Here is a 12,959-nt window from a genome sequence, read left to right on the forward strand (position 1 = left end):
CAAAAATAAAGTGCAACCAACATTTCTTCAGGTTGAATAAACTGGCGAAACCTGCTACTACTCTCAGTTTAATAAACAAACAATATTTAACAAAAGATAAAATGTAACCAACTACTCTTCAATGACTCTACATATTTCTTTTTCACAAATATCAACATGATCTGACCGCAGAACACTTCTCTGTGCCTTCACTATGTCGCCAGCAGTACTGCAAACTCGCTCTGCTGGCACACTGGTCCCAGGAATGCACAGGTAACATTTAGCAAGGGTTGAAAGTACAGGTAACGTTAGCTCTTTCTCCTGGTGGCTTGATAATTTCTCGCTGGTTGGCTTCTCCTCTGCCATCCGCCATGCTATGTTTTGTTTTCTTAGCGCTGCTGCTGGTGCGTGCGTTGCGATGATGTCACAGATAGGCAGACTGAATCGAGTAACGTTTAACGCCGTTATCATTAAAAGTGCTAAGAAAAAACATCCGTATAAAGTCTGTTGTGCTTAAATCCAATGCGTTATTTCCTATGATCGATACAATCGATTGATAACCTTTTAAAACGATGTTAGATCGATATATGTCGTCCGGAAGGCCAACTTGCCGAGCACAGATCGATGTAGTTAGATCGTAGGAAAATAAATCGATACATCGATGTAGTAGATGAATCGTTACACCCCTAATAAAAACAGAACCGATGTGATCACACACTAAGGTACAACATTAAAGATGGTTTTAAATGTAATGCTAAGAGGAGCAGCGGAAAATGCACCACTTGTAGAGCTGGCACGAGCCGTTTTCTGTGGTTTGCACTAGATTATTATATTTTCTTGTGGTTAATAGAGAAAAATAGAGAAGGCCTACAGAAAATGGTTAAGTGTGCTTAGGGTTGTTGAAACGGTTCATTCATTGGTCGCGTTAGACTTTCTCATTGTCTGTCATTTTGACAAACAGTGTCATAAATAATCTATTATTACTCGTCATTTTCACTCTCATTCTTTAATGATATTAAGACATTTAATACATCCCCAAATAAGAAAAAGTTGGGACAGTATGGAAAACGCAAAAAAAAAAAAAAAAGAAGTGATTTCTAAATTTACTTTGACTTGTATTTCATTGCAGACAATATGAACACAAAATATTTCATGTTTTGTCTGGTCAACTTCATGTAATTTGTAAATATGCATCCTTTCCTGTTGGGACAGGAGCAATTTAGGGCTAGTAATGAGGTAAAATGGTTAAATGGTTAAAGTTTTCAAATGATGTGATTTGAAACAGGTGATTGTAATTATGATTTGGTACAAAAGCAGCATCCAAGAAAGGTCTAATCCTTTAGGAGCAAAGATGGGCCGAGGATCGCCAGTTTGCCAAGAAATACGTGAGAAAATTATTGAAATGTTTAAAAACAATGTTCCTCAAAGAAAGATAGGAAGAGATTTGGATATTTCACATTCAACAGTGCATAACATAATTAAAAGATTCAAGGAATCTGGAGGAATATCAGTGCGTAAAGGACAAGGGCGCAAGCCTAAGCTGAACAACCGTGATCTCCGATCCCTCAGGCGGCACTTCATCGAGAATCATCATTCATCTATAAGCGATATCACCACATGGGCTCAGGACTACTTTGGCAAACCTTTGTCAAGTACCACAATACGTAGTTACATCCACAAATGCCAGTTAAAACTGTACTGTGCCAAAAGGAAGCCCTATGTTAATAGTGTCCAGAAGCGCCGTCGAATTCTCTGGGCTCGGAGGCATCTGGGATGGACCATCACACAGTGGAAACGTGTACTGTGGTCAGATGAATCAGTATTTCAGGTATTTTTTGGGAGGAATGGATGCCGTGTGCTCCGGACCAAAGAAGAAAAGGATCATCCAGACTGTTACCAGCAACAAGTCCAAAAGCCAGGGTCTGTCATGGTATGGGGTTGTGTCAGTGCCCTTGGCAAAGGTAACTTGCATACTGTCCCAACTTTTTCTGATTTGGGGTTGTAGCTTTTGTTTTCATTCACACTTTTATTTTTAATCCTGAAATTACAGGACGAGCATAGGCTAGATTATGCCTTAATTTATTTATGAAGAGAACAGAACAGAGACTGTGCATCACTTTTCATGTTCAATACCACATGATTTTTTCCCACAGTGACAGCGGAGGCCACTAAAACATGACCTTTGTGTCTGAACAGGCAAGTACAAACAACGCAATATTACAAAATACAATTATGATTAAAATATGAATATAACACATAAAATTTAAGTGAACCAAACTCAATGGGCTTTATGCACAGCTGCACTACTTCCTGAACTTCAGCCAGCTCCTTTGTTTCCTGTCTGCCATTATTGGACAAACTGATTAATCCAGGTGTGTCTGATTATTGTTGTTGTTACTACAGAGGTCAGGCACACCTGGATTAATCAGTTTGTCCAATAATGGCAGACAGGAAACAAAGGAGCTGGCTGAAGTTCAGGAAGTAGTGCAGCTGTGCATAAAGCCAATTGACATTCTGTATCTCCCTGAACTCAAACCTTCCTTCTGGTCTGCATGAACTTAAACTGGGTACTCGCCTGTGCGTAATCAACTGCATCAAGGGAGATTGATGGAGAAGTTAGTCATTAGTTTTGCATTTGTGCCTCTGACATACGACTCGTTTTTAATTTTGTTCTTGTCTAAGATTGACTAGAATACCCTGTTTTACTGTCATGGCGAGTGAATATTGTAAAAAAATCCCACTCTACAGTTAATACAGGTTTGCAAAGCACCACAAAATGATGCCGTGGAGAGACAACAACCAATAAAACACAGACCTGCAACACACTCAAAGTCATATTTACAGACACCTGAATATTAAAAGTTGAGTTGAGGGCACCTTAAGCATTTTAAAAATCTAACCCTATATAACAACAAACTGCCAAAACGAGGAGAAACGCGGATATTTGCAATACATTTAAGAGCACTCTCTGAACGAATGACACACATCAGTTAAACACAGAAAGAATAAAGCAGTTCCTTTTTTGCCCATTCTTCTTTGAATTGTCAGTTTATTTATTAATTTACATCATTGTCTTTTGTGTAGCAGAATAATCCATCGTGTCAGCGCGTTCGTTCAGACATACGGTTGTACTGATCAGTGTAATCAGTGCATACATTTAATTTAATAAGACGTGATGAAATATGCGCGCACATACGCTTCTGGTTCATGTCTAGAGCACTAGAGTTTATGAAATATGTCCATAAAAATGTAAACGCGCTCGCTCTGGTCTATATCAGTGCTATACACTAAACCCATGGCGGCGCTCCGCGCAGAAACCGCTCTCTCTCTCTCGCGTGCCGCGTGTAGTTCGAATGCTCCACTATAATCAAGGGCTGAATCCGAAATCGCCCCACATAACCTCAAATATAGCATTATTTGGAGGGGGCAGCGCTTTTTAGTGGTGTCTGAAACCCTAGTGCACTCATTCTATCCCATTGCACCGCAATAACGAGTGTACAGCCGATGTACACACATTGCCTGTCCGACTTCACGCACGTTTTCATTCACTCCTTCCAATAAAGTGATAACATAGGGAATAATGAATGAGAGTATAGGATTCAGCCATAGGCTGTGCTGTTAATGCGATCTCAACTGTGCTCTGACTGCTCCTTACTACAGTGCATCAATGAAATTGGTCCCCTCTCAAAGTTCCGAACGTTGTTTAAGCGACATATACCGGTATAGCGGTATCATCAAAATTCATATCATAAAATAAATGAATACCGGTATTCGGTATGAACCGGTATACCGCCCAGCACTAACTTTATATATGGTGCACTTTCAGATTTAAAACTTTGCAGGATGTTTTCGTTCACTTATAACTAAGTTACACACTACATGAAAGGTAATTTTCAAAAATCCATAATAGGGGCACATGTATTTTAAAATAGAAGTCGCTTATGCTCAAGCCTGCATTTATTTAATCAAAACTACAACAAAAAAACTGTAATATTGTGAAATATTTTTACAATTTAAAATTATTTTAAAATATGATTTATTTCTGTTATGGAAAGCTAAATTTTCACCAGCCATTACTCCAGTCTTCAGTGTCACATCATTCTGATTTGCTGATTTCATACTCAGTTATTATTATCAATGTTGGAAACAGCTGTGCTGCTTAATATTTTTTTGGAACCTGTGATACTTTTTCAGGATTCATTGATAAATAAAAAGTTAAACAGAACAGCGTTTATTAAAAATAGAAATCTTACTAACAACATACATCTTTACTATCACTTTTTACCATTAACACATCCTTGTTGAATAAAAGTATTGATTTCTTTAAAAAAAAAAAGAAAAAAAATGCTAACCCCAATTGTGACAATTATATACTTAAAAATTCTCAATTAATCACTTGTTCAAACCATAGTGGAGATAAAATGCCACAAAAAAAAAAAAAATTTTAAACCCACAGCATAACTATTATAGGCTTAAAGAGTTGTGTATGAATAATGAGCATTTTAGTATTCTGGTGCTGGTGTAACTTGGGAGTTCTGACAAGGAGCAAACAAAACTATCCAAGCATAAGTTTCACACTGATGATATACCATACCAAACAAACGCAAGAAGAATTTGAAAGCATTTCCATAACGAGGCATTTTGAGAGAGGGAGACAAAAGAGCAGTGACATAAACAGGGTCCTCTGAGAATGGCTTCAGGTTAGTGTGTGTAGTACTGTGCACAGTAGTAATACCCATGCCAACTTGCAGTACAGCTTACAAAAACACACGTGCACACACTCACACAACGCACGCAAAACTCTGCACCACAAAGATAGAACCACCAAACATCCTCTATAGAGAGTCCTTATCACAGCTGTAAGTGAGAAAGCTGCTTCTTCTACACACAGACACACACACACAAACACAAACACATACACACACACAATCTGTTTTAGCAGTGTAGGAAGTTACAGAGTTTAGTATCTAGTATGGGTCTGAAATAAAAATGGACAAACTAGACAGTCCTTAAAGATGAATCATAAAGACATGTCCTTTCAAAGTATGACCACAAATTGTACAGCAAATGTAGACCTCTGCTCCCTACAGCAATAGCTCTGTGGGAAGCACATACCCAGCTAACAATGACTTTAACCCCAGCGGGTTCGATCCACCACAGTTACAGCAGCAGCTAACCATTGGCCTCTTTCTGCACGCAGGTGAAATACATAATGGAATTGATCTCAATTCAGCATACAGCATTTTCAGTGCTGATTTTTTGCACTATTTTGTGTTTAACAGACTGGCTTTTAAGATCATTAATGAAGATGGTTCCTTCATTTCGATTAATGTCACAAAGAAGACTGAAATAATAGACTAGCGACTATGCAGTCACAGTTCCCTGACCTACAGATCAGGATCATGTCTAAACATCTAGATGAGAGGTCACAGGTCATCATTTACCCATCCTTCATGTCATTTCATCCCAGTTATTTTCAGGAAATAGGAGATATTCAGATGCCCTTTTCCATATAATTAAAGTGGATGGTGATTTGGTGATACACAAAATTAATAAACTTGCGAGATTTAAACTCGTAGGATCATTTGCGATGTATCGGTGGACACGATTTACCGGTAGAGATTTCGTATTTTCTATCGCGGTTACGCTCATGTGACATTCCTGTGCAGCGCCATTATGAAAGATTATCGTTTACATGCTTGTTTTTAAAAAAAACAAGTGATTTTAAACCATTGAAGAGCATTAAGCTGCGAAAGAGAACTCATTTTGCTATATGCGTGCCCTGTCTGAGAGATGGTTTCTGAGAACTGTCATAGAGAGCACGAGAACTGAACTGAATTCTTTTTGCCCAATCACTGGGCAAACGGTTGAAATACACACGCTTAAGTCTCAAAATGCATTTGCGCCACAGGCCTCGCTTGGTTCCCACGGCTAAATTACTTTATACAATCTAGGTATTTATGTTTGTTCTATTGTAGTTTGCCCTATTGCTTGTAATTTATTTCTTTGGACTTATTTTATCATGGACTTTTTACTTGTTTTCAGTAAGCTTGAGTTAGTTTTTTTTTGTGCTAAATTAAGCTTGTAGACGGGGTCCTGATCACCCTGTCTGGGGTTTATTCTGCGATAACCACTGGCTGGATGTACATTGTCCTTACATATCGCCCTGTCCTAAAACCATTCTATGTTAAAGCATTAAGGCATTATCATAACACACGACTTTCTGTAAACCTGCTTTGAAATATGTGTATTGTAAAAAGCGCTACACAAATAAATTTGACTTGAATTTTGTAATATAAATTTGATTAAAACTTTATGTGAGGAACATTCTGTTCCTCATTGCTAATGAATGAATTCAAAAGACTTGGAATATAACGTATAAGTCACATAGACTACTTTTATTATACTTTGTCATTTTTTGAGCTGATTTGGGATATTAAAATACCTATTTACTTTCATTTTAATAAGAGCGCTGCTCAAACATTCTGACTGAGATCTCATTTTGTGTTTCACGGAAGAAAGATGATAATATTGGGTCGAAATGACATGAGGGTGAGATGAATAATTTAAATGGACTAAGTCAAAAAATAAAACAAAGCCTTTCATCTGTCAGATGAATTTTGTTGCTAGTGTAAATAGCTCCACAGGATGCATTGTTTCAATTCAAATTAATGTTGATGTATATACAAACAGATCTTAAAAAGTAAACTAACTAGTTGTATTTATTAGATTTTTAAAGGGATAGTTAATCCAAAAGTGAAAATTATGTCTGCTTTTACTCACCCACATGTTCATGACTTTCTTCTGCAGAACATAATGAAGAATGTTGTTGTTAACCAAACCATTTTGGTTGCCATTGACTTCCATTGTATGTGACAAAATATATGTTATGTTCCAAATTAGAAAAAAGTCATATGGGTTTGGAGAATGAGTAAATAAATGATGATCATTTTAATTTTTGGGTGAACTACACTATATTGCCAAAAGTTTTGGAAAGCCTGCCTTTACATGCACATTAACTTTAATGACTTCCCATTCTTAATCAGTAGGATTTAATATGGAGTTGGCCCACCCTTTGCAGCTATAACAGCTTCAACTCTTCTGGGAAGGCTTTCCAGTTTAGTGGAGTGTGCTTATGGAATTGTTGACTATTTTTTCATTTGTGAGGTCAGGCACTAATGTTGGACGAGAAGGCCTGGCTCGCAGTTTCCGCTCTAATTCATCGCAAAGGTGTTCTATCGGGTTGAAGTGCAGGCCAGTCAAGTTCCTCCACACCAAACTCGTGCATCCATGTCTTTATGGACCTTGCTTTGTGCACTAGTGCAGTCATGTTGGAACAGGAAGGGGCCATCCCCAAACTGTTCCCACAAAGTTGGGAGCATGAAATCGTCCAAAATGTCTTGGTATGCAGAAGCTTTAAGAGTTCCTTTCATTGGAACTAAGGGGCCAAGCCCAACCCCTGAAAAACAACCCCACACCATAATCCTCCCTCCACCAAACTTTACACTTGCCATAATGCAGTCAGGCAAGTACCGTTCTCCTTACAACCGCCAAACCCAGACTCGTCCATCGGATTGACAGACAGAGAAGCGTGATTCGTCACTCGTCTCCACTGCTCTAGAGTCCAGTAGCAGTAGGGCTGCACGATTTGGGGAAAATATCTAATTGCGATTATTCTGGTTAAAATTGCGATTGCGATTTAAAATGCGTTTATTATTATTATTATTATTATTTTTATATAATATTTATATTTTAAAGAAAACTAAAAAATAATGGGTTACCTGTTAATATGCAGACAGCCTTTGATTAAAAATAATTGGAAAGGTCTAAGGATTTATTGTTAAAAAAAAAAAAAAAAAAATTTATATATATATATATATATATATATATATATATATATATATATATATATATATATATATATATATATATATATATATATATATATATATATATATATATATATATATATATATAAAATAAAATCTGTGCTTTTTTCTCTGTGATATTAATTTCTTAAAGCTACACTGTGTGATATTTTCCCCCATCTAGCGGTGGAAAGGTATATGACCATCCAGTGAATATTAGTTTCTGTTCCTCTCAATTCCGATTTCGTTTTAACTCCTACGGTGGCCGATTTAGACCAAGATTAACATGGCTTCCAGTTCGACCTCGTCCACATTCGACACGGTGCCATCGAGTGTTAAAACGCGAAAGGCGAAGCTTGAATTTACGGGTATGTCCCTCTTTGGCTAATGTGCTTTCAAGATGGGGGGGCAACATGGCGACCCACATTCGAACCCTTACCCGTATGTATTTTCAATGGCATATTATAAACTTATGAGAATACTTTATTACTTGAAAGAAGTAAATATACATTAATGAGCACATATATTTTTGAAAGAACTAAGTGTTTTTAGCTGAGAATAAACTAAAAAAGTTACTCAGTGTAGCTTTAAAGTCTATGTCTTTAATATGAAATATGAGCCTCTTATGCATCCACTGTGGGGATTAAAACTCCTGTACATTGAAGAAAAACATATGGATTGTCATATAAATGTATTTAGAAGTATTATTTTTCTTATTTTCTATCCAAAAATACTGGAAGCCAGAGGGCGCCCTCGAGCAGAAACGCCACATACACCTCAGAGAAGTAATGGTTTTCAGGAAATCCCTATGGGAAATCCCTAATGTGAAGCTTGCACTGTAGGCTGAATAAAACAAAGATAGATACGCTTTGACTGATTAAACATGAAGATAATACTTCTGCAACAAGATATGGTGTATTTGAGTTCTTCAAGCCTTCTCGGGTATTTTCATAATAATAAAGTCCGACGCTTTGCATTGCACTTGGTGATGTAAGGCTTGGGTGCAGCTGCCCGGCCATGGAAACCCATTCCATAAAGCTCTCTACACACTGTTCTTGAGCTAATCTGAAGGCCACACAAAGTTTGGAGGTCTGTAGCTATTGACTGCAGAAAGTTGACGACTTCTGCGCACTGTGCGCCTCAGCATGCGCTGACCCCGCTCTGTGATTATACGTGGCCTACCACTTCATGGCTGAGTTGCTGTTGGTCCCATTTGCTTCCACTTTGTTATAATACCACTAACATTTAACCATAGAATATTTAGTAGTAGTGAGGAAATTTCACGAATGGACTTGTTGCCACCTATACAATATTTCACGGTACCACGCTTGAATTCACTGAGCTCCTGAAAGCGACCCATTCTTTTACAAATGTTTGTAGAAGCGTCTGCATGCCTAGGTGCTTGATTTTATACACCTTTGGACAAGGAAGTGATTGGATCACCTGAATTCAATGATTTGAGGGGGGTCCCAATACTTTTGGCAATACAGTATATCCCTAAAACACTACTTTTAAGGAATTTACAGTGCAAACTGCAAAACTATTTACAGTATACTGTTATATTGATATGGTATATCTAGTCTGTAGGATGTTCTAGTCAGTGTCAGTCTGACTCAGTCATATATCATTTCAAGGAATGTAGCTATATCTTAACTTAAAGCATGCTGTAACTTAACTAACTCCATGGGGTTCCCCAAAGAACAAAAAGAGTGGAATGGGAGATACTTTCTGAGGAATTCTGATGTTAGATTTCAGATGCATCCTGCAAAAGCCTGTGTCAGAATTACCTCTAGGGAAAAAAATGTGGGTGCTAATATACAATAATGATTAATGGCTTAATGGTAAACAAAACCTCCTGTCCGCCTGCATTAACAACGTGCCAGCGTGTCAGAATAATCTCAAAAGTGTTTGGTGCATTTCCCACCCACACAGACACAAAACAAACACACCGGCTTTGGACAAAAGCACACTGTTACATACACAAAATGCATATAAACAAGGCGGTGAGACAAAATTTGAAAAGGAAGACAAAACACATCAGAGAACAAAGGCAAATTAGTTAATTACCTGAAATGAAACAAAAGTGAAAAAGCTGTTTATTACAACAACACCTGTCACTAAAGCATAACATCAACTTAACATAGCAACTTCTGAATGCCCTCTGAAAGCAGATACACAAAAATACAAATAGACTACAAACAGATACAATTTCTTTTTTTTTAAACAGGTCAAAGAGGAAAGGGTATTCCCTGTGGCATTCAGCTGCATGTCAAACAGGAAGTTGATGGCTCAAAGCGAGAGAGACATCGTCTACAACAAGATGTTACTTTTTCCACTAAGTAAAAGTCGGCCTCAGGCGGCTGTGATCTATTTTTATTGTATCTTGCATACTGTATTGTATATTGCACGTTTGTGTAGCTTGAGTTGTTGCACTGGACGTTTTCTATGGATCAATTCAATCATCTTTGTCCATCTTGAAGAGGAACCTCTTCAAACATCTAGTGTGGGGTTACTGAGAGTAGGCTTATACGACAAAGACAACCCAGTTAAAGTTGAGTGTTGCGGAGTGTGTATACGTAATGAGTTAATGAGTCTGTTGCGTTAACTGACCCAAGTGGAAAGTCACGGGACGATGTGCTTATGCAGCATTCGATTCTGCAGGGAGATCAAATGCAATAGGGATTCTTTATTAATCTGTGATGGGTTGTCACATGCTGACACAAGCTCATGTTCATTTCGTAATAAATGATAGTCGATATATGATATCTTCTGTTACTGTATGTTCATTTGGAAGTGTCGCCGTTCTAATTTGAATATCAAGTAAGCGGTTATTGTATGAACAAAAGTGCTGTAGTGGAAAACATGTCACGTGTCAAAGTGCAAATTCTGTTATAGAGTTTGATATGACTCTGGGTGTGGAACCACAAAGAGAGAGAGAGAGAGAGAGAGAGAGAGAGAGAGAGAGAGAGAGAGAGAGAGAGAGAGAGAGAGAGAGAGAGAGAGAGAGAGAGAGAGAGAGAGAGAGAGAGAGAGAGAGAGAGAGAGAGAGAGAGAGAGAGAGAGAGAGAGAGAGAGAGAGAATATTCAGGCAAAAAACGTACTAAAGCTGCACAGGGAATTGATCAGAGCCACTGCTGTCAAGTGTACTGTAGATAAGATGAGATATCTGAAACTTTTGACAGAAAGAAGTGAGTGTTTGTCTGGGCAATGCTATCAAAACCATACTGCATAGGACAAACACAGAGTCTTTCATGCTTGTCCATGTCATTATATACCACTCTCAACTAATCAACCCTGCAAAATAAATCATGCGATGTGAACCGAACAAATAAAGCTTCCTTCAGATGACAGAAAAAAAAACGATATATTCTCATTAGGCTATTACAACAGGAAAATGTAACTACGCAGCTTGTGCCACTATTCTTAAGAGAAACTCACATCCCTTAATGGAATATGAAGCAAAAACATAATTTAGTACAGTACAGTCTTGTGTAACAAAAAAAAGCTTTTAAGTGTACTCTGAAACACATAGTAGTAGTAGTAGTAGGGCAACGTAACCTGATGCGAACTGTTACATGAACATTTTGTCTCACTGAGGAAATAGAAAACAGGTTTATCAAGTTCTATAATGCTGGCCACTGGTATTATCTCGCTCTTTATCTCCTGAAACAATATTTCCCTTTCAAAGGACGGCTATTCCCGGCACATGCCTTTGAGCCAAAACAATTCTGAGTGTGGGAGCTGGACCAGGGCTTATTATGAGGGGTGTCTGAAATCCTGCAGGACATGGACACTTGCATCTCAGTAGGCCTACAACATAATGCCGGTGCACTAAGACACCTCAACAGAAGGTTTTCCATTCGAAGGCTCACGGCCAGGTACATTACAGAGCTCCAATCACTCTGGATTTGCCTGAATTCAAACTAAGGGTAATAAAAGAGGGTGAATGGAAAATGCCGGTCTCATTGGTCATAATGTCCCACCTCATAAAAGAGAGGCTGAACAGATATGACTTCATTATACATGATTAAACTATCTATGAAATCAAGAGTTTTTTCCTCATAGTCAGAATTATTGAAAACACTAAGCATCATATTTCAAGGTTGCTCTTAGTAAAAGTCCAAAACAGAGAGACTGCATCATAATTCATCTCATCAGCAATGTGGACCTCACCATGCTGGCATCTCATCCTCTCCAACTATTTCTTATAATATAAGGGAGAGATAAATGCCTACGAGGCACCCTATCGTAAAGAATAACTTTCTTCCGCTGTAGGAAACGCGTGTTCTGCGTATGATCAACTCCGGCACGAGTAAACACTTATAGACACTGCCAGGTAAACACATGAGAGGTTACTCACCGTTAGGTCCATATTTTTCAAAATTATTTTTCACTTGTTCCAGCGTGAGTCCAGTGTTTTCGTTCACACCGAAGTTTGCTAAAACTTCTGATGCAGATTTAGTGTGGGCGTTTTCCATCTCGAGGAACTGTTTACTACGAGCTCTTGAACGGCATGTATTTGTGACAAATGACACCGAGATCACGGACGGGGTGTGAGAAGTGGCTAAATGTCCACCGAGGTGCTTTCAGACCGCCAAGTGGAGATGGTAGTCTGCGCAGACGTCCACCTGCCCCTTCTGCAAGCCGCCGGTTTGAGGAGCCCGTGAAGCTGTGTGAGCTCGAGCGATGTGAATGCGCGCGCACGCGCTCCGCGTCCTCTGAAGGTGCGCGAGGTTCCCGCCTCTTTTTCCGTGAGCTCGCTTGTTTGAGCACCGTCCGCGAGCGCTTATTGGCTCGCGTTACCTGAGAGAAGTGAAAGGCGGCTCACGTTCGCGGCATGTGTATGAAAAAGAAAAACCGAGAACTGCGCCAAACTCATTTCCGTGTCAGGAGGAGAATGAAACGGTGAGCAGTTTGTCGTGGATGAAGGAAGCTCTCGTGGTGACTGTGAGTTCCTCCGAGCGCGTCATCTGTGAGCTTGTCAAACCGTCACAGCTTAAACTTGTGTCAAGATTGCCTTGCTCTGAGTAATATCTAGACTATATTAACCATTAACTGGCCGTTATATATTAAATAAAAGTATCCACGGTGATGAAACCACAGAGCAGTACA

At 38.7% G+C, this 12,959-nt stretch overlaps 1 protein-coding gene across 2 annotated transcripts in view; it reads right to left on the minus strand.

Moving 5' to 3' along the window:
- atp2a3 (ATPase sarcoplasmic/endoplasmic reticulum Ca2+ transporting 3) overlaps positions 1-12,567 on the minus strand; it is a 77,592-nt gene extending 65,025 nt beyond the window's left edge. For both annotated transcript variants that reach the window (XM_079815572.1, XM_079815573.1), the window contains exon 1: positions 12,208-12,567. In XM_079815572.1, the coding sequence (XP_079671698.1) occupies positions 12,208-12,325 (118 nt within the window). In that variant the 5' untranslated portion in view covers positions 12,326-12,567. The remainder of the gene's footprint in view (positions 1-12,207) is intronic.
- Between the last annotated feature and the right edge of the window lie 392 nt (positions 12,568-12,959).

The sequence above is a fragment of the Gobio gobio genome, assembly GCF_949357685.1.
Source record: "Gobio gobio genome assembly, chromosome: 4".
Lineage (NCBI taxonomy): Eukaryota > Metazoa > Chordata > Actinopteri > Cypriniformes > Gobionidae > Gobio > Gobio gobio.